At 45.3% G+C, this 23,036-nt stretch overlaps 1 protein-coding gene across 1 annotated transcript; it reads right to left on the reverse strand.

Annotated features, from left to right (window-relative positions):
• Positions 1–208: 208 nt before the first annotated feature.
• LOC129137457 (BOS complex subunit NOMO3-like) lies at positions 209–22,763 on the reverse strand. Its single transcript, XM_054669336.2, has 10 exons — positions 22,461–22,763; positions 18,270–18,359; positions 15,360–15,405; positions 11,998–12,098; positions 10,095–10,201; positions 7,806–7,878; positions 4,197–4,349; positions 3,173–3,310; positions 2,751–2,840; positions 209–327 (listed from the first exon to the last, which is right to left on the reverse strand). Exons 1-10 carry the CDS (start codon positions 22,623–22,625, stop codon positions 232–234), a joined length of 1,059 nt encoding a protein of 352 aa, XP_054525311.1. The 5' UTR covers positions 22,626–22,763; the 3' UTR covers positions 209–231.
• Positions 22,764–23,036: the final 273 nt, after the last annotated feature.

The following is a 23,036-nucleotide window of genomic DNA, read 5'->3' on the forward strand; positions in this document are numbered from 1 at the left end:
TCACGTGCCCCCTCCTGTCTTTCCACCACGACCTGAACACAGGTCCTTATGAAATCCACCTAGGCCAGGCGCAGTGGTTCATGCCTGTAATCCCAGCACTTTGGGAGGCCGAGGCAGGCAGATCACTTGAGGTCAGGAGTCCAAGACCAGCCTGGCCAACATGGTGAAGCCCTGTCTCCACTAAAAATACAAAAATTAGCCAGATGTGGTGGCAGGCACCTGTAATCCCAGCTACTCGGGAGGCTGAGGCAGGAGAATCGCTTCAACTCGGGATGCGGAGGTTGCAGTGAGCCAAGATAGTGCCAGCCTGTGTGAAGCAGCAAGACTCTGTCTCAAAGAAAAAAAAAGAAATCCACCTAGACCACCCTCCTCCACCACCATCACTGGCTCACACGTGGTCCCATGCTCCATGTGTCTCTGTCTGTGTCTGTGCCCCACTCGCCTGTGAGCAGCACACCTGTGCTTTCTCTGCAGTTACTGAGTTCCAGCCCTGATCTGTGTATCCCCAAGGTCACCACTGCTAACCTATTTTAATATCTTCATCAAACTTACCAGTATCTGAAATGTCCTCGTTCGATTTCTTAGTTGTCTCCCTCCCACTAGCATGTTACCTCATGGAGACAGGGACTTTTTCTGTCTTAGTCACCTGGTACACAGCAGGCACTCAACTGACTCCTGAATGAATGAATGTGTGCACGCACGTGTGCAACAGCATTTGAGATGAAGCTTTAAATAATTAAATGACTTCCTTTTTATGCAGGTAGCCCTTCTTTTTTATTTTTTTATTTTTTTTTTTCAGCAAATGGTTTCTTAGTGATGGTCTCACATGACAGGTAGTCCTTCTTGATCTTTCCAAAAAGACATGTTTCATTCCATGCATTACCTACTTATTAATTCACATATGTACTCAACAAATATTTTTGCTGGGCACCTACTATGTGCCAGGCACTAAATCACATGTTAGGAAAACAGTAAAGAATAAGACACGGTACCTGACCTCAGGGAACTTACAGGGCCCCATTCCCTGAAATTCCATTCATCATTTTCAAAATATGTATTTGGCTGTAATCTGGGAATAGCTGTCTCTGCTCACCTGCCCCCATCCTTCTCTGCAAGCTACGAGAAGCAAAGTAAAGGCTTCATCTTCTTACCCTTCTCTTTCCCCTCCAGTGTACAGCAGAACGGTCAAACACTCCACTGAACCTTAAAATGCAGAGTCTGCACCCCACTGTGCATATGACCTAAAAGCCCACTTCTGCCAGTTTAAGCGATTTTAACACAGTACTTTCAAATGTAATATTAAAAGAAAATGATTAAAATATAATTGCTTCGATAACTCTAACATTGGGTGGTCCACTTAGGAGAGGCTGTTATTTTCTTTTGGGATTTGTTCTAGCTAGCCAATTTTCTACAGTAAGCATTTTCTACTTCTGTAATTAAAGGAGACGTAAGTGAGATGAAAAATACATTTACCATTTATGTGAGGGTCTAGGCAGTTTATCAAGCCATGTATCACACTGCCCATTCCTACCATCACGGTCCAAGCTCTGCCAGTTCTCACCTGGTTTACGGCCATGGCATCCCAACTGGTCTCCCACTTCCACCCTGACACCCTGCAAACTCTCCTCAACGCAGCTGCCAGAAGGATCACGCCACTCCTCTGCTAGGAACCTTCCAGTGGCACCAATTCTCACCCAGAGTTATAGGCAAAGTGGCCCACCAAGCCCTGCACAATCTGCCCTGTCACCTCCCTGACCCTCTTTCCGCCTCCTCCTTCCTTGCTCATTCCCTCCACTCCAGCCACCCTAGCCTCCTTGGGATGCCCCAAACCCTTCAGCACACTTCTGCCTCAGGACCTTTGCACGTGCCGTTCCCTCAGTCTTACACACTCTTCCTGCAGGAGTGAAGTATGGTTCTCTTGTTCTTTCCCTTCAGGTTGTTGCTCAAATGTCACCTTCACAGGGAGGACTTCCCAAAAACACCCTATGTACAACTGCAACCCCTGTCTCCACCCTGATACTGTACGACCTCCTTTCTTCCTTTATTTTTCTAGAGAACACTTATCACCTTCTACTTTACTTTCTAACTTATACATCTATACATGTATTGACCCTTCCTGTCATTAGAACATGAGGTCTAGCCAGGTGCGATGGCTCACACCTGTAATCCCAACACTTTGGGAAGCCGAGGCAGGCAGATCACTTGAACCCAGGAGTTAGAGAACAGCCTGGGCAACATGGTGAAACCCCATCTCTAACAAAAATACAAAAATTAGCTGGGCATGGTGGCACGCGCCTGTGGTCCCAGCTACTCAACAGGCTGAGGTGGGAGGATCACTTGAGCCCTGGAGGCAATGGCTGCAGTGAGACGAGATCGTACCACTGCACTCCAGCTTGAGCCACACAGTGAGACCCTATCTTAAAAAAAAAAAAAAAAAAAAAAAAAAAGAGGTCCACAGGGACAAGAATTTTTGCCTCTTTTGGTCACTGCTGTATCCCCAGTCCTGGATGGTGCCTGAAACGTATGTCACTGGCAATCAATAAATATATTTCACTGAATGAGTAGATTTAACTAGGAATCCAGCTCTCTACGATAAGGACACCATGTGTAAGAATATAATACCAGATGGCATTTTTTCCAACAGCCCTTCCAGATAAAATAATTGATTTTTTTAAAAACATGTTTGCAATACCTGTGCCTAGGGATGGGAACTCAAACACCTGTCCCTCCAGAAGACAGAAAAGCCTTACCTCGATTTTCAAGCTGTCATGCTCCACTGTGAAGTCAAGTCTGGAAGGCGCCACATCAAAGGTAATCCTCTCCCCTCGATAGAACGGAATCTGGAAGGAAGAGTCTCTTAATCACTAAGAACCACTAACATGATCAATCAGCAATATTAATAATCGATCTAGCAGCCCACAAATGACAAGGGGTTCAGACAGACCAAGAGAAACATTCATCATAACTGTTGCAGATTCGAAAAGAGGAAGCCTTGCCCTTTTTGTAGCTATTACGAAGGGGTGAGTGTCTCATCTTAAGTAAGTTACTGCTTAACAGCATGTTCAGAGAACTGCAGGCCAACCATCTTTTCCTGTAACACCCGAACAGCATTGGCTTTTACTGTGTCATGAGAGTCCCAGACATAAACAGAACGGAAATCTGCTTCACTCACCACAGTGTAGCCCCCACTTGGCAAGGAATAGAAAGAGAACGAGCCATCTTCTCTGGAGACCGTGTAGCACAAATACACCAGACTCTCATCTTGGGGCTGGAACCCAGGCACTGGTGAGACGTTGCAGCCCAGGACATCCTATGCCAGGGGGTAAAAAAGACAAAACTTCCTTTTCCATTTACATGTTCTGAATACCATCAATTAGCCACATTATAGGAAAATTTTTTTAAGTTTCATGTCAACATATGTATTTCTGAAATCTAAGACAATTAATACAGAAAAAAGGAACAAAAATCTTGACATTCAAGTTGCAAAGTTAAAAACTGGCACAGTCTTCCTGGGAAAGATGACATGACTGTCCTTCCTTATGATGGGTCACCATTCTCCAAATAAGGAAACGGAGGCTCAGGAAGGTAATGTGACCGGCCCAGGGTCGCACAGCTAGGAAGAGGAATTTGTTTAAACCTGAGATTTGTTTAAACCCAGGTCTGATTTCAAAGCCTGTGTACTTTCCATCACATACCACTGCCTCCCAGTGTAGATGTGCAATGTCTTGTGAGTCAACAGAGACACATGATATTCTTGAATTTTTTTTTTTTTTTTTTTGAGACAGTCTCACTCTGTCACCCAGGCTGGAGTGCAGTGGCGTGATCTCGGCTCACTGCAACCTCCACCTCCTGGGTTCAAGCGATTCTACTGCCTCAGCCTCCCACGCAGCTGGGACTACAGGCACGTGCCAACATGCCCGGCTAATGTTTTTGTATTTTTAGTAGAGATGGGGTTTCATAATGTTGGCCAGGCTGGTCTAAAACTCCTGACCTCAAGTGATCCACCCACCTTGGCCTCCCAAAGTGCTGGGATTGCAGGCATGAGCTACCACACCCGGCCTGAGACAGACGATATTCTTAAGTGTTAAAATGATAAATCAACTCAGACCTGCATTTCTTACAACAGTACGTTCTGGGCTATACTCCCCCACCCTCCTACCCCTCACACCATCTCTTTTGTTCTTTTCTTTGCTTACCTCTTTAGTTACTAAAGAAGAAAAGAGAAGAAACTTCACCCCTTTCATGGGCTCCCCATCACTTCGGACAGAGCCAGACACATTGTAGCCAGCAACTATGAGGGGACTGGCCGCATTGGCATTGGAGTTGGTTACACGCACTGTGGTGCTTGCCTATAACAGAAAAAGATTTTAACCTGTAAAAAAATAAACACTTGCAAAGTGCCTAACAACATGAGGACACGCTGAAGCTAAAATATTAACTGGGAAACATAATCTATAAAATTGCTTATTCAGTATGATCACTTCTTTTTTTGAGACGGAGTCTCAGTATGTCACACAGGCTTGAGTGCAATGGCGCAACCTCGGCTCACTGCAACCTCTGCCTCCTGGGTTCAAGAGATTCTCCTGCCTCAGCCTCCCAAGTAGCGGGGATTACAAGCGCTCGCCACCACGCCCGGCTAATTTTTGTATTTTTAGTAGAGACAGGGTTTCACCATGTTGGCCAGGCTGGTCTCGAACTCCTGACCTCAGGTGATCCACCCGCCTCAGCCTCCCAAAGTGCTGGGATTACAGGTGTGAGCCACCGTGCCTGGCTTATCATTATTTTTTAATGCCCAAAATGAAGTGAAAGGAAATGTGGCAAAATGTAAACAATAATGATTTTGTCTATATGGTGCTATTTTACTTGTATACTTTTCCAGCTTCCAAAATTTGTTTCCACTGCTTTATATTCCTCTATATGTTCCAATTTTTTTAATGAGCATATTTTGCCTTTTTTTCTATTTTTAATGATATATAGTGTTAACTGAAGATTAGCCTAAAGCTGCCTCCTTACATATTTTAAGTTTGGCCTAAAGGTTTCTCTGTACGTGTTGCCAAGTCTCAGCCAATTCAAGCAGCCACCCTTCAACTACTCACAGGCAGCCAACTGTTCAAACCATGTGCAAATAAGACAAACGTCCAGCTGTAACCAATCCAACTGTTTCTGTACCTCACTTCCACTTTCTGTCCGTCACTTTCTTTTTCTGTCCATAAACCCTTTCCAATCACGCAACAGTGCCACAGTCGCTGTAAACCTATTCTGGCTCAGGGGGCTGCCCAATTGACAAATTGTTCTATGCTCAATTAAACTCTGTTTAATTTGCCTTAAGTTGTTCTTTTCACAATACGTGTATATTTTTAAACATTTTTGTTAAGGTACAATAAACACAGAGAAAAATGTACAGATTCTAAGCACACAGCACAGGGCTTGTCACAAATTGGGCACTGGTTACCCAACAGAATAGCACCAGCAAGCCAGAAGTGCCCTCACACTTGCTTCCAGTCACTAACACCCCAGGAGGATAAACATTATCCTGACTTCTAACAACATGCTTTACTTGAAAATCCCAATCTCATATTAATAAACTCAGATTCTTCTATGCAGACAATTAACATACAATGTAAACCTTAAAATCTCTTCTATTTATAAATGTGTAAGCTCTTTCATTTCGAATAAATTTTTTTTTTTTTTTTTTGAGATGGAGTCTCACTCTGTCACCCAAGCTGAAGTGCAGTGGTGCAATCTTGGCTCACTGCTACCTCCACCTCCCAGGTTCAAGCGATTCTCCTGCCTCAGCCTCCCGAGTAGCTGGGATTACAGGTGTATGCCACCATTCCTGGCTAATTTTTTTCTATTTTTAGTAGAGATGCGGTTTCACCATGTTGGCCAGGTTGGTCTCGAACTCCTGACCTCAAGTGATCCACCCACCTCAGCCTCCCAAAATGCTGGAATTACAGCATGAGCAACTGCACCCAGCCTCGAATAAAATATTTTTAAATGTTGCTGCAGAAGAGAAAAACCCCCAAAACCAAAAGTCATAAACAGTAAGAAGAGACATCTAGGTGTGAAACTATCATCAATTATAAGTGCGTAAAACCTACAGAGTAAAAATAATAATAAAACATATAGAGTAGAAGCTGAAATACTGATTCCAATGCTTCTTTAGCAAAAATGAGATACAGCTTCAATACTAACACAGAAGCTAACATGTCAAGATGTCCCTTAAGTCTTATTTTAATTTGGTCTTTCACGGCTATTACAGAACCTCACCTACTAGGTGGAGTTCCTTTTTTGATCTTTGACTATAAACTATTTCAGTCAAACAAAAAAAGATATGCTAAAGAACACTTACATACCTTCTAACCAGCTAAACAAATTTAAAAAAATACAATTCAAGATGCTGGCATACCCCAAAGTCCCCCTCCTCCCTCTTTCTCTAGAAGTCAGTATCATTTTGAACAGCGTCTGCTATTCCCATACATGTCTTCATAATTTTTCTACATAAGACCGTATCTTCCCTGTCCCTACTAAAAATACAAAAATTAACTGGGCATGGTGGCAGGTGCCTGTAACCCCAGCTACTCAGGAGGCTGAGGCAGGAGAATCGCTTGAACCCAAGAGGCGGAGGTTGCAATGAGCTGAGATTGTGCCATTGCACTCCAGCCTGGGCAACAAGAGCAAGACTTCATCTCAAAAAAAAAGACTGTATCCTTAGCTAGGGGCAGTGGCACATGCCTGCAGTTCCAGATCCCTGGGAGGCCAAGGTGGAAGGATCGCTTAAGGCCAGGAACCAGAGGCTGCAATGAGCCATGAATATGTCACTGTACTCTAGCCTGGGCAACAGAGCAAGACCCTGTTGCAAAAAAAAAAAAAAAGACTGTATCTGGCCGAGTGCACTGGTTTATACCTGTAATCCCACCACTTTGAGAGCCCGGGGCTGGTGGATCATTTGAGGCTAGGAGTTCGAGACCAGCCTCGCCAACATGGCAAAATCCCATATATACTAAAAATACAAAAATTAGCTGGGCGTGGTGGCACATCCCTGTAATTCAGCTGCTCAGGAGACTGAAGCCGGAGACTCGCTTGGACACAGAAGGCCAAGGTTGCAATAAGCCAAGATCACGCCACTGCACTCCAGTCTTGACAACAGAGCGAGACTCCGTCTTTTAAAAAAAAAAAAAAAAAAAAAGACTGTATCCATAAATGATTATTACAAGTATTTAAAATCATATTTCCTTCAACTCTGTTTTTAAATGTAGTTACATTAATATATGTAGCTCTGGTTCATTCATTACTGCTGACATACAGCAGCCTATTGTATGATGGAACCCCAATCCATTCTTCTCTTAAAAGGCACTTATGTTGTTTACAATATTTTGCTATTACAAACAAAGCTGCAATAAACATTCTCATACATTCTCCTTGGTCACGCGTACCACAGTTTCTAGAATGTTTAGTATATTTACAGATTTCTGTTTCAGGCTGAAAAAAGAACAACAAATAAATCTCGTCAGGGCCTTCTGTTGTTGATTTAGTTTAAAATAGCTATAGTTAATAAAACAGATCTATTTCACAGCAGGAAGACAACACTGTCACCTAAAACTGAAACTAACACAAGCAACGTCTGCTACAGTGAGGAGTTACAGCTTATAAATAACTACCAAACTAAACAACAGCACCATTGGTTCTTCATCTAGTCCTGGAGAAACCATAAATTCTTTTCATATCCTAAATTGAAAAGCCCTACATCTGTCCCAAGACCAGCATATTATTGGCATGGCTATAGACGTAGCTGTCACACTCACCTCTTTCAACGCCCAGGTTGGATGAGTTGCGAGGATTTCATAATCTCCAGGCAGAACTTTAAAAAATGCAAACCTAAGACATAAAAAATAACCATTTAACTTTCTCCAAACAACCCAAGTATTTCTAATTCTATGACTAATGTTGGCAGCACAAGAAAACAATGTTGGAATTATCGCAAACTTCCATTAGCTTGTTAAATGAGCATGAATGAAATTCAATCCTTCACTGTACAAATCTGCATAAAAGAGCGCTTATTGAGGACTTACTGTGTGCCAAGAGGGGTGCTCCATGTGCTGATCGGAAAGAGGAGTGCTTACGTCTCCCTTAATCTCAAGGATTTCTGGCATAAAACCAATCCTTGTAGCACAGCAGGGACCAGTCACAGAACATTCGACTGGGTTTGACAGAGGTGACAGGCATGAACTGACAAGGAGAAGGGGACAGAAGTGTCCAAGGAAACACATGGGAAGGGAGAAGTGGGGTGAAAAAGAACAGAACAGATGCACAGGCTGAGGGGGACGCTGACCCAAGACGATGCAAATGACACAGGGCAGGGTAAACTATGACAAGCTTTGAATCCCAGAAAAAAGGCTTTAGAGAAACACAGATAAATCATTCTGGGTTTTTGCACAAAGCAACTGAGATAAGAAACCAGCAGCTGATGAAAATTACTCTACTAGCCATAGACAGACTAACACCAGAGTGAGCCGAGCTAAAGCTGGAAATGCTGCTGCCAGTATACTAGCATGTTTATCCCTTCAAATTTGTAAGGCAACTGACAAATGAGAAGGCTAAGTCCAGTGAAATGAACTAGAAAACGCATTTGATTTCTTCTGTGGTATTTTATTGTATCAAATCTTGCCTGCAATAACTGGATAGGGCTTGGAAATCACATTACTACAAGTACTGGTAAGATTGAGCTTCTATTTCATTTTCATAATAGCCCAGTGCTACATGTTTCATTGTTTCAGTTAGTGCAGATGAAGGTATTCAGAAGGCTCAAGACACTATTTTTTTCTAGTAAGGTCAACACCAAATTACTAGCCCAGAAAAAAAATTACAGCTCCATATTCCTGCTACACACCAGGGCTGGAGAGGCACCAGTCAAGCAGAAGTAAATGTTATTTCAAAAATGAAAACTAGTTTCAACAATAATAACTTTAAAATTGAATAACTTACTGACAGACTCATTATAAACTTCTATTTTGCAATTTACTCAGTTTGTATGTTAACGGAGTTAGTAATGATTTGAACGCTTTCGGAATTATCAGTTTGAACTATTCTGGTATTAATCTTGGCATATCTGTTAACATTTACAACTCAACTATATACATCCATTAAATAAATGCTTTAAATCTGACTCAGCAAGGTCAGCTAGGCATCTGTTCCAACTACAAAGCAGTTTTGCTATAATAATGATAATGATTTTTTCTAATCATAACTGAGCTAACCTATTTGAGCTAATATGCCAGGCAGCTTGAAGTAATAATATTAATTTCATCTTTCCAGTACCTTAGGAGATAGGTTCCACAATTATCTTCATTTACAAAAGAGGAAACTGAGGCACAGAGGGGTTAAGGAACTTGCCCTAGGTCAACCAGCCAGCAAATGGGGGAGCTGGGATTCAAGCCCAGGCTGGCAGGCTCCAGAGCCAGGCTGAGCTGCTAAATGAAGACCCACTAAGCCCCAGGCCTTGAAGCAGGTACTTTATGGGTATTAACTCTTTTTTTGTTTGTTTCAGACAGGGTCTTGCTCTGCTGCCGAGGCTGGAGCACAGTGGCACATGATCACGGCTCACTGCAGCCTCAACCTTCCAGGCTCAAGCAATCCTCCCGCCTCAGCCTCCCGAGTAGCTGCGACCACAGGAGCATGCCACCACACCCAGCTAATTGTTTTCCCCCGTGGGACTCTACTTGATATAATTTTTTAAATTATTTGTGGAGATTGAGTCTCCCTATGTTGTCCAGGCTGGTCTCGAACTCCTGAACTCAAGTGATCCTCCCATCCTGGCCTCCCAAAGTGCTGGCATTATAGGCGCAAGCCAATATGCCTGGCCAGTATGAACTCATATTTAATCATCCCATCAGTGCTAGGCAAGATGGGTCAAATGGATTCCATTTCACATGTGGAGAACTCAGCACTCTGACGGGCATGAACTCACCCAAAGTTAAGAGGCTGAATCAGGATCTGAACCCAGAACTCCCTGAATCCAAACTCCCAAACCCAGCTCCATGACCCCTGTCAGAGCCTGGCTCTAAGGCAACACTAAGAGACAGGACGCTACTCACTTTCCGCCAGGCTGTGTAACTGTGGACTGGATCTTTGCTTCGGTCCCAGTGTTTCTCAGAGACACCTGAACTCCCGCAGGACCCAGGGGCTGCCCTTTGCTGAGGACCTGCCATGGAGAAGAAAGTTAGGGCCCACCCAGCAAAGCACCCTCCTCTCAAAGCACTGGCAGCCCTGCTTACAACTCCCAGGTGGAGCCAGGAACCCTCTTTGGGTCAAGAATCCCATTGAAAAGATGATATAAATCATGGATATGTTTCCTGGGGATGAGGTAGGAGAGGGAACAGTAACAGTAAAATAAGACTCGATTTCAATGAATCTAAGACATCATCAGTTATAGATTCACCATTATTGGTCTGGGTGGGTGTGGTGGCTCACGCCTGTAATCCCAGCACTTTGGGAGGCTGAGGCAGGCAGACCACTTGAGGCCAGGAGTTTGAGACCAGCCTGGCCAACATGGTGAAACCCTGTCTCTACTAAAAATACAAAAATTAGCTGAACGTCACGGCACATGCTTGTAATCCCAGCTACTCCTGAGGCTGAGGCAGGAGAATCACTTGAACCCAGGAGGCGGAGGTTGCAGTAAGCTGCAATCGTGCCACTGCACTCCAGCCTGGGTGACAGAGGGAGACTCCATCTCAAAAAAAAAAAAAAAAAAAAGTAAATATACATAAAAATAAAAATATAAAAATTAGCTGGGTCAGGTGGCACACACCTGTAATCCCAGCTACTGGGGAGGCTGAGGCAGGAGAATTGCTCAAACCCAGGAGGTGGAGGTTGTGGTGAGAGAGACTGCGCTACTGCACTCCACCTTAGGCCACAGAGCGAGACTCTGTCTCAAAAAAATAAATAAATAAAAATAAAAAAAGATTCACCATTATTTTGCAAACCATCGATAAAGAAAAAACTACCCAAGATCCCCATCTCTAACAAGAAGCCCACACATACAGCTGGGATGGCAGGGCCTCCCCCTCACCGCAAAGGTAGAGGAGAAAGAAGCCCATCATGAAGAGAAGGACAGGAAGGAAGGAAGCACATCTCAACCTCAGGCACAGGGCGGGTGGAGGAAAAACGACTCTCCCCTGAGAATCTGAATCACGGGAGCTGGAGCACACACCCGTTAGGACTCTAAATTCACACCACCATGGCGGTCCAAAAAAATCTCAGGACTTAAATGATGGGAATCCTCCTAGGTAAGTGTCAGAAGCAGATGCACGCTCTCTCTGGGAGAAGCTGACTTCAATTCACCCACAGGGACAGCAAGATGCCACAAGGCTTAGAGAGCGCGTCCTTCCAATTCGGCATCCCTGTAAAAGGCCATCCCTGACATAAACACTAACAGCGGCTGGGTGCACAGCGTACACCTGTAATCCCAGCACTATGGGAGGTGGAGGCAGGCAGATCACCTGAGGTCAGGAGTTTGAGACCAGCCTGGCCAACACAGCAAAAGCCCATCTCTACTGAAAATACAAAAATTAGCCAGGCATGGGGGCACACACTTGTAATCCTAGCTACTCGGGAGGGTGAAGGAGCGGGAGGGTGAGGCAGGAGAATCACTTGAACCTGGGAGGTGGAGGCTGCAGTGAGTCAAGATTGCACCACTGCACTCCAGCCTGGGCAATAGAGCAAGACCCTGTCTCAAAATAAAAAATAAAAAAATAAAAACACCAACAGCCTATGCTCTGGGAGCAGAGGGGATGACCAGCAACCTCAATCTCACTCCTAAATACACCGCTGCGTTCTACACAGGATGAAGTACAGAGTTCACAGGCTCCCTTGCCACTTATCCATAGGTCCCCTGTGGGATCAAAGTCCCCAGGTTAAAGTATCCTGCATTTTTTTAAAAAAGGATTTAGTATACATTATAGAGTGAACAGGAAAAATAATCAAGTTCCAAAGACAAACCTTGCCATTCACAGAGAACCCAGTGAAGACAAAGTTGATGTTTCCGCCCTTTGTGCAGATGTCACTGACTCCATCCACATGGAGTTCCACAGTCGTCGGCTCTGAGGAACGAAGCAGGGGAGGAAACGGGGGCACAAGACACAAAGGCAAGCTTAGTTTTGGGGTACAGTGAACCTAAGTAGAACGTATTTTTATTATTCAGATTTCATTTTACTTTTGAACACTTAATACACTCGTGTGTTTTCAAATCCAAAGGTACAAAAAAGTATTCTGGGAAAAGTCTCCCTCTCACCCCTATCCCCCTAGCCTCCTGGTTTCCTGCCCCAGAGGGAATTCGTGTTTAGAGTATAAAATAATTTTACAACGCCTTTCAGCTAAGTTATATCTCAGAGTTCCAGTGAAAATTCAGTGAGCACCAAATAATTTTATTTCCTGAATGCTCATCACCGACCAGGCACTGAGCTGAGTGCCTTTAATCCTCACAATTATCTTAAGAGACAGGCAGTAATAGCTGCAATTTACTGAGGGGTAAATTAAGGCACAGAAAGGTTAAAGGAGCTCCCAAGATCACAGAGCTTCTGAGTGACAGAGCCCCAATTCGACCCTAAAAGTCTGGCTCTGGATCTGTTCTCTGACCAAGGACATGAGCTCAGCCATGTTAAACCAGGAACACAAACTCCAGGGCCACAGGGGCTTCATGGGTTCGAAGTAAGCGGAGCATCCTCAGGGGGACTGTGGCAAATTGAAAGGAGACAACTGCCACTCAAGTCTGCCAACCACTACCATGCTTTGCCAGAGCTTCCAACTTCTCCGAAAAACTGGAAATCTGGATTTTATATACCATCTCTTGATTTTTCAATATCAGCAATTAACTCCATTTTTTAACTGAAGAGTTCATCATAATAGGGGTTAAGGTTGAGTTTTTCAAAGGTTAGGAAGAATATGGAGTAATGAGTAGAGAAAAAAATGGAAAACCATGAGATGAGATTTTCAGTTAAGATGAATTACACACGTGCTTGCATGCGTACATGCACGCGCGCACACACACACACACAAAGACTCCAATAAAAAATGGGCAAAAGACTTGAACAGGAATCTTACAAAAATAGCCAACCCATGGCAAATAAACATAAACATACGAAAAAGTGTGCAACCTCATTGGCCATCAGTGGAATGTAAATCAAGGCCACAGTGAGATAATACCACACCCCTACCAGAAGGGCTAAAATTAAAAAAAACTGACGATACCAAGTGTAGGTTAGGATGTGGAGCAATGGAAACCCTTGTACACTGCTGGGAGAACACAAACTGGTGCATCCACTTTGGATGTTTGCAAACACCTAAAGCTGAGCATGTATCAGCTCTATGGCTCAGCAACTTTACTCCTGTGATATACTCAGCAAAAATGCAGACACACATGTATCAAAATATACATGCAAGAATGTTCACAGGAGCACTACTCTTAGTGGCCAAAATCGGTAAGCAACTCAAATGGCCATCAACAGTAGAAGAGATCACTGATACAAAATATGAATATAAAATATAAATATAGGCCAGGCGTGGTGGCTCTTGCCTATAATCCCAACACTTTGGGAGGCCAAAGCGGGCAGATCACTTCAGGTCAGGAGTTCGAGACCAGCCTGGGTCAACATGATGAAACCCCATCTCTACTAAAAATACAAAAATTAGCTGGGCGTGGTGGTGCACACCTGTAATCTCATCTACTGAGGAGGCTGAGGCACAAGAATTGCTTGAACCCGGGCAGAAGTTGCAGTGAACCGAGATCACACTCCAGCCTGGGCAGCAGAGCGAGACTCAGTCTCAAAAAAAAGAAAATAAGAAAATAAAATATAAATATTTTATAAAATATAAATAATTTTATATTTATGCATCAGAATTCTGAACAGCAAAGAGAATGAACTAAAGCTACAAATGATACAGATAAAGTTCATAATGTTGAGTGAAAGAAACCAGATATTAAAAAGTTCCCTGCATGATAGCATTTGTATAAAGTTCAAAACGACCAAATGGATCTCTCATTTGTAGAAGGTCAGGGTGGTGGTCACCTGGAGGGTGGGGTGGGATGGCTAATGAGCACCCAGGATGGGGACTTCTGGGGTGCTGGTGAAGTGCTATCTTATCATCTGGATGGTGGATACATGGGTGTGTTCACTTAGTGAAAATTCATCCAAGGCACTTTTCTGAAAGCATAATTCAATTAAAAAGCTTATCAACAGCACCAGTTGGGGGTAGGGTGGGGGGTGGCAAACACAACACTCCTCCAGGCCACCAATCTGGACTTCTGCTTTGGCCATGAGCAGGGCTACATTCCTCTCCAGCTTTCTGGAACGTACCAGCCAGGCACCCCCCCGCCCTATCCCCGACTACAAACTGATAAAAGAGCTGCTCTCACAGAGCCAAATTAGCTGTCAGCTGCCTGAGCCTCATTTTAGCCTTGGCGATGGCAGGTGCTAAATTCTTCCTTGTCTAATGCACGAGCAAGCCTGATATCAACAACGGTGATCCCTACTCCTCTCCCCAAGCCATGGACTGGGGTCACCCACACCTGTTCTGCTGAAACATCAAGAGTCTCTCCTCTTCAAAAATGTAAACTACATCAAAACAGACCCTCTCTTCTGATCTCAACCCCATCCCCAACTCCCCGGCTATGCCTGAAGACAGTTATATGAGGAAAGTTTGGAGCTTTTATTGGGATGTGTGCAGAAGGGCTGTTTTCGAATACTGAGTACTTGCTAATTACGTGCCAGCCACTCTGAACACTCAGTATTGGTTTATTAATCCTCCAAGTACCCAGTGGGGCAGGGACTATAACTACCCTTGCTCGACAGTGAGGAGCCAGGCTGACACGGGGGAAGTAACTTGCCCAAAGTTATTTAACTGCTAAGGTTTAAGGCTGACAGTCTTCTCATCTCATGGGACATAAATCTGGATTTTTATGACAAATCTCACAATCTTTAAATGTTTCAACTAATTCCATAAAAAATTAAAAAACTGAGGGGGCTAAAAAAGAAGCCATCCTGGGACGGGAACCAAGTCCCCACTCTTGATTTCTATACTGTTCTACGGCCATGTAATGAGTGAAACTGCAAGGGAGGAGTTTCCAGAAAGGTAGAAGAAAAGATGTCTATTTTTCAAAGGTGACAGAAAGTCTTAAGGTAGATTAAGGTAAATCCGAACGAAACCAGAGTGATGGGGGCAAGGAAGGGAGGAATACAAACCCTCTTCCATACTGGAAATGATCCTTAATATTTTAATAGTTTATGCACTCTGCTAGCCTAAATTAATATTCGGCATATCATCTAATCTTTTACAAAGAATGTCTAGTGATTCAGTTAACTTACCAAAACTCCACCCCAGGGAAGGCTCAATCTTCAGAATGAAATCCCCCTAAAAGGAAAAAAAGAAAATGTAATTTCAAGAAATGAGAATTGTGACTCTGGCTTAATTTAGTTTAGTGTTATCATTTAATCTGAAATTTTTTTACACCGGAAATGAAATTCTAAGAGTAAGCCTTGTTCTTCTACATGGTACTGAGCACTGATTCTCTTCAGAAGCTACAAGATGAAGCTGAACACCAGAAGTTTTCATCTAAACAATCAGAAGACAGTGCTGAAGCCCATTCATGAGTTCTAAAGACACTAGGTTCAGCCACTCACTGTCTTTTAATACTAAACATACTATAATTCTATTAATTGAGTCTCCCATTAAGCCCTCACGTGCCTACAGTTGCACAAGTTAGCATGTATCTTCAGGAACTAAAGTCACCTCTTAAAACTAGATTTGGCCAGGCACAGTACCTCATACCTATAATCCCAACACTGTGGGAGGCCAAGGCAGGAGGGTCACTTGAGGCCAGGAGTTCAAGACCAGCCTAAGCAACATAGCAAGACCCCATCTGTACAAAAAATGTTCTTAAAAAATTAGCTGGGTGTGGTGGCAGGCGCCTACAGTCTTAGCTACTTAGGTGGAAGAGGCAGGAGGATCACTTGAGCCCAGGAGGTCAGTGCTGCAGTGAACCATAATTGTGCCACTGCACTCCAGCATGGGCAGCGGAGGGAGATCCTGTCTCTAAACAATACATTAACTCATTAATTCAATAAATAAAACTAGATTTTACTTATCAACCCTGGTTTCTTTGTTTTTGTTTTTGTTTTTTTTGAGATGGAGCTTTGCTGTGTTGCCCAGGCTGGAGTGAAGTGGTGCGATCTTGGCTCACTGCAACCTCCGTCTCCTAGGTTCAAGCGATTCTCCTGCCTCAGCCTCCCAAGTAGCTGGGACTACAGGCATCCACATGACACTCGGCTAATTTTTTTGTATTTTAGTAGAGACGGGGTTGCACCATGTTGCCCAGGCTGGTCTCACACTCCTGAGCTCAGGCGATCCACCTGCCTCAACGTCCCAAAGTGCTAGGATTACAGGCATGAGCTACCACATCCAGCCTCCTGGTTTCTTGAGACTGATATTGATACTATTTAAAAATTAATTAAATAGATTTCAGGACAGACCCAGCTCGTCCATCTCTAGAAATCAATCCTATGCATTCTGGATGAAGAGTTAAGTTCAAGAATATTTCCTGGTGTGTTATGTTAAAATTACTATTTTAAAATTGGGGAAAGTCTATATGTCCAAGTAGTTAAATAAATTACAGTTTGGGTTTGACTCTGACACACTATGCAGCGATTAAAAAGAAGTCAGTAGGCCGAGCATGGTGGCTCATGCCTGTAATCCCAGCACTCTGGGAGGCTGAGGTGGGCGGATCACCTGAGGTCAGGAGTTCAAAACCAGCCTGGCCAACATGGTGAAACACCATCTCTACTAAAAATACAAAAAAAAATTAGCTGGGCATGGTGGTGGGTGCCTGTAATCCCAGCTACTTGGGAGGCTGAGGCAGAAGAATCACTGGAACCCAGGAGGCAGAGGTTGCAGTGAGCCGAGATCGCGCCACTGCACTCCAGCCTGGCTGACAGAGTGAGACTCTGTCTCAAAAAAAAAAAAAAAAAAAAGTCAGTAGATCTATCTATGCTAATGTTGAAAGCACGCAAGAGGAAAAAACCAAATGTCCCTCTGGTATTGAAAGCATTAACACAGGGGAAAAAATGAAACTGCAGAATAAATCCTATTGTTTGATTTCATTTGTATTAAAAAATATATCAAAATCAAAACTATGTATATTGACTATTTTTGCAACTTCCTATGAATCTGTATTTCCAAATAAAAGGTTTATATGTGGGAGGATGGGATTGTATAGAGGTGTTTGTGGATACATATCTATGTGCATGTGTGCTTGTGTGTATTTGCATATATACATATGCATGTGTACCCGTGGATATCTGAATAACTATAAATAGAAAGCAATCTGTTAGGATGCACATCAAAATTTTATAAGAGGGCCGGAAACATTGGCTGACACCTGTAATCCCAGCACTTTGGGAGGCTGAGGCACGTGGTTCACTTGAGGTCATGAGTTCGAGACCAGCCTGGCCAACATGGCAAAACCCCGTCACTACTAAAAATACAAAACATTAGCTGGGTGTAGTGGCAGGTGCCTGTAATCCCAGCTATTCGGGAGGCCGAGGAAGGAAAATGGCTTGAACCTAGGGGGTGGAGGTTGGAGTGAGCCAAGATCACGCCACTGCACTCCAGCCTGGGTGACCCAGCGAGACTCCATCTCAAAAGAAGAAAACAAAACAAAACAAAACAAAAAAACCTTTATCAGATTATCAGAGGTCATCACTACAGAGGGAGGTAAAATTGGAGGGAAAAGGGTACAAATTTATTTCACATACTTCTAAAGACCTTGACTTTTTTTTTCACAAAGTTCATGAATTCATGTATTACTTATACAATTGTTTTAACAATACTTTAAGCTGCCTGCAAGTAACGGGTTCCATGAAATCAGAGTTTCTCAGCCCTGGCACTACTGACATCTGGGCTGTCGTAGGCAGCACTGTAGCGCATTTAGCTCCACGCCTGGCCACTACTCACTGGGTGACTGTAGCGCACAGCCACAGATGTCACAACAAAAACGTCTCTAGACATTGCCAAATGGCCCTAAACACAGAGAGAGCCACTGTATTCGTCAAGGCAGTTTGTAAGTTGTCTCCCTCCAAATGTGGCTAGGATTACCATATTCCACTAATAATTTACAAAACAGATGAGCATTTGCTAGCGTAGGAAAGGGCATGGTTAGTGCAGCCTGGTGAGGCACACTAGTGACTTCCCATCATAAGTGACAAGCAGTCCCCTCTTACCTTATCATACAAAGGGATCATAAAGTAACCATTATTAGGGGCACAGTCTGTCTGGTATTTCAAAGTCCCATGCTTGGTGTACAGCTTTATCTGGAAAGGAAGGAAGGAAAACAGAAATCATAACATTGCCTTTGGGAATTAACTACACATATTACACCTGAATGCACTCAGTCAGTATACATTCACTGAGGACCTATTATATGCCAGCTTTTAACACGGGGCATTACTGGGGACAGAGGGAAATCAACAAACTCTCTCCCAAATCATGTGACTCAATGTTTTTCAGATTAGAAACCACCTACAGCCTATTACAATGCCTTATTTTTCAATGCTTTTCTGTGTATTTTAGTGGCTGTCTCTAGGTAGCTCGTGTAAGTTTCTGGGTCTAAAACAAATTTGCAAACTTTGCCATTAGTAAGGTGCTTATTAACATGCAAATTCCTGGCTGGGCACGGTGGCTCATGCCAGTACTCCCAGCACTTCAGGAGGCTGAGGTGGGCAGATCACTTAAGGTCAGGAATTTGAGACCAGCCTGGCCAACAAGGTGAAACCCTGTCCCTACTAAAAATACAAAAAAAGTTACCCAGGCATGGTGGCAGGCACCGGTAGTCCCAGGTACTTGGGAGGCTGAGGCAGGAAAATTGTTTGAACTCAGGAGGCAGAGGTTGCAGTGAGCCAAGATCATGCCACAGCACTCCAGCCTGGGAGACAGAGCAAGACTCCATCTCAAAAATAATAATAAAAAAAAAATAAAGTAAAATAAATTGCAAATTCCTGGGGCCCACCTCTATTTCTCAACTAAAGGTCTGGAATGAGGGCCAGAAATCTTCCTTACTAACTCTGAATAATTTCAAATACTTGGAGCAACATTCATCTAGAAACTTAATTTTCTCATTACTTTCATTCTCAGAAGAAAAAGAGACTAAAAAGACATTTAATATCTGTCCTCTCTTCAAGGACTCTCTAAAACTCTTACATTCTGAGCATTACCAGACACGAAGTGTTAACCCAGTAAGATGCCCAAATGCCATCTGAGTCTTCCACGTGTTGCGTGGCCTTGGGCAAGCTCGTGTTCGGTTTCTTCAGGTGTAGACACAGAGCCACTCCTTTTCATGTGGTTGTACAGATTCACATCAACGCATATTAAGCACCTACTATAGAAAATGGATTCAAAGAAAAATCAGTTTGCGGCCAGGCATGGTGGCTCATGCCTGCAATCCCAGCACTTTGGGAGGCCAAAGGAGGAGGATCACTTGAGCCCAGGAGACCAGCCTGGACAACACAGCCACACCTCATCCCTACTAGAAAAAAAATTAGCTAGGCATGATGGCACGTGCCTGTAGCCTCAGCTACTCAGGAGGCCGAGGCAGGAGGAGTGCTTGAGGCCAGCAGTCAGAGGCTTTGGTGAGCTATGATGGTGCCACTGTACTCCAGCCTGAGCAACAGTGTGAGACCCTGCCTCAAAATAAAACAAAATAAAGTAAGTAAAATGGAAAAAGCAGTTTGTATTACTATTTAATATCTCTCTCTGAAGAAAAAGGCAACACAGTGTAATACGTAGGGAACATACCGGGCTCAAGGAAAATTTCCTAAATGTACCCGCACAGCTCAACCACCCTGAGGCTCAGTTTCCATGTCTGTAAAAGGAAGCAGTTGGGTCTGATGCACCTAAAAGCCTCACCTCCAAAATGTTAATGCTCTATGACCATGAAACAAACCATGACACGAGCTGCAATGCAACAGTCGAATCTTACCAGCTAAGAAGATGTACAAAGTGACTAACTCATAAAATGAACATTTGAACATTTGGGAAAGGACTCGTGTGAAATAAGGTTAAGCCTGTATGTAAAGTTCTCAGAGGTCAGTGACCACAGCTTCATTCCCCAGTGCCTGAGACAGTGTCTTGCTTACTCTAGGTACTCAGTGAATTTGCTACAGGTGACAAAGAGATTCAGATGCATGCATTTAAGGCAGGGACTGGAAATTCACCAGCCTAGACCGCTTAGGGAGGCAACATCAAGGGGCATTCATCCAAAAGGATTCAGATCACTACAAAACCCAAGCCAAGTGTGGCAGCCTAAAGATCGGCTGGTTTTCCAGAGAAATAAAGAACCCAGTTTTTAATGTGAAACCTGCTGATTGTTAAGTATTAGCAACCAGTATAATTTTTTTTTTTTTTAACAGTAAGGTCCCTGTTAGAGAACAAAATGTCAGTCTCATGAGAGTATGGAGTTTTGTCTGTTCTGTTCACTGTACTGCTATATCCACACTGGGGACAAGGCTTCAGTATGTGCCGGGGCTCAGTAAATAGTTGTTGACTCAATGAACACGATGTAAAAACACCCAGGATGGGAGAAAGCTAGAGAAGAATGGCGGCAGTTGCATAGGAACGCAAAAAAACACAATCAAGAAATAACCGTGAAATATCATGATTATTTCTACATCTTTCATAAAGTACAATCAGGACACAGGATGGCAATGTAATCTATGTCAAGATGGCCAGTATGAAATGTCTGATTTCAGAATATGAATTACTTACGAAAGAATGAGTGTCCCACACCATCTGGACAGGCAGCTCTTGGGCTTAAGGAACACACTTCGAAATGGGTCACAAAACCTGTCCTCTGCTCTCAAGGTCACTATTAGTATGAGGGTGAGGGTGGAGGGGGGTGCCTGTCTTTTCCTTCCTTCCAGAACCCCTGGAAACTACAAGCTGCAAGAGGCCTTACCGGCCTCTTGCATTTCAGCTTCTGAAATGCCCTGTGCCGTCTACAGCCATACCACCCTGAACGTGTCCTGTCCCCAGTGCAGACCTAGGAGGTGGCATAGGCACCCAGAAACATGTACCCAGGAAATCCTAGGAGACTTGCCGCTGCCAGTGGGTAGATTCATTCAATGCCTGACCTCTGACCTCTTCAGACTGAAAAAGCAGCAAACAAGGGGGCCTTGAAGAAGATCACGGATCCGCTTGTTAAAGAAATGTATCTGCTGGGTTCCACTGTTTCTCTCCCAACACCATCCTATAGGTACAAAAACTGAAACCTAGAGCAAGGGCAGGTCGCAGAGCTGGTGGGGTGTGGAACTGACTCCCTACCCCTCCCCCAATCCTCAGCAGCCCGCTTTGCAGAACACAGAGCTTCACCCTTCACTGCCAGCCCTGGAACAGCTCAAAGGTGCTTTCAGACGATCTTTGGGGTCTTATTCCCCAATCCCTCTCTTTGGCATTTCCCAGCCTCTTCCTTCGTTTTCTCCTAAATTACCTCCGAGGCACCCGCTCTTTTCCTCTTCCTTGTCCTACCCTACCATAAATCCCCTCCCAAAAATGAGGCCCAGGCCTTGCTCTGGTCCCCTCCCATCTACCAGGACAAATGACATTCTGCCCCTACCTCCATCCATCCCTTTCCTCTTTACGGGAAACTTTCTGGGTCATAATCCCACCGGGCTGATAAACATTTAACAGGACTTTACAACTTAATTAAAACACCCACACACACACACACACACACACACACAAAAAAAACCTTCAGCACAAATCTCTAGGGTAATTCCATTAACTACTCATTAAGGCAATCAGGGCAGCTGGCAACTCTCCATTTTCAGAAGTGCAGGGGAGCCGGAGAAATAAAAAATAGCTTTCCGGCCCCAGGGTTGCCAATACTGATCTACTAGGTCAGAATCTATGGGATGGGAATTGATGCTCTTTAAAATCATGCCGCGGGGTTTGGAGGAGCAGTGGATTAGAACTTCGGGGGGTTCTGGGCTGTGGAGTTTGGGGGATAAGACATGTGGTCTCTAGGATCTGGAATGTGGGTTTGGGGAAATCTGAGTTTCAGGGGGTCTGATTCGAGGAGATCTCAGGTCTAAATTTTAAAGAAATGGAGTCTGGGCTCCAGGGAATTTAGGGTCTGGGTTTTGAGGATCTGGGGTCTGTGTTCCGGGGATCTGGAGTCCGGGTTTTGAAGAACCTGAGGTCTGGCACCCCTCAGTCCTTAGACGACCCCATGATAAGAACCTCCCCTCCAGCGCGACTGGGGAGGGGCTGCAGGGAGCCCGCGGACAGCATAGCCTCGGAAGAGGTAAGGGCTCCAAGGACTCCACACCGCCCGGTGTCAGAGACGAGGCCAGCGCGGCCCAGAGAGGCTGAACCACCGGCCTGGCGACTCGGCGCCGGGCGGCGGGGCGGGCGCTCACCTCGATGAGCGAGCAGTTGACCTCCACGTCCGACTTGACGAAGCCACCGCAGCCCACCACGATGTCCTCCGAGCCGTGCGCCGGCCCCACGCCGCTCAGCAGCAGCACCACCGCGGCGGTGACCACCGCGGGCCCCAACGGCCCCGCGCCCTGGCCCACCAGCATGGCCCGACCTCCCCCAGCTAGACCAACCGCCGGCAGCCGGGTCCCGCCCCTCACACTGCACGCTGCAGGCTCCTTCCTCCTCCTAGGCCGGCTGACAGCCCAGGCCCCGCCCCGCCGCCAGCCGCCGCCAGCCGCCGCCGCCGCCGCCGCCGCCGTCGCCCGCCGCCGCCGCCGCCGCCGTCGCCCGCCGCCGCCGCCGCCGCCGTCGCCCGCCGCCGCCGCCGTCGCCCGCCGCCGCCGCCCGCCGCCCGCCGCCCGCCGCCGCCCGCCGCCGCCCGCCGCCGCCCGCCGCCCGCCGCCCGCCGCCCGCCGCCGCCCGCCGCCGCCCGCCGCCCGCCGCCCGCCGCCCGCCGCCGCCCGCCGCCGCCCGCCGCCCGCCGCCCGCCGCCGCCCGCCGCCCGCCGCCGCCCG

Source organism: Pan troglodytes, chromosome 18, assembly GCF_028858775.2.
Source record: "Pan troglodytes isolate AG18354 chromosome 18, NHGRI_mPanTro3-v2.0_pri, whole genome shotgun sequence".
Classification (NCBI taxonomy): domain Eukaryota; kingdom Metazoa; phylum Chordata; class Mammalia; order Primates; family Hominidae; genus Pan; species Pan troglodytes.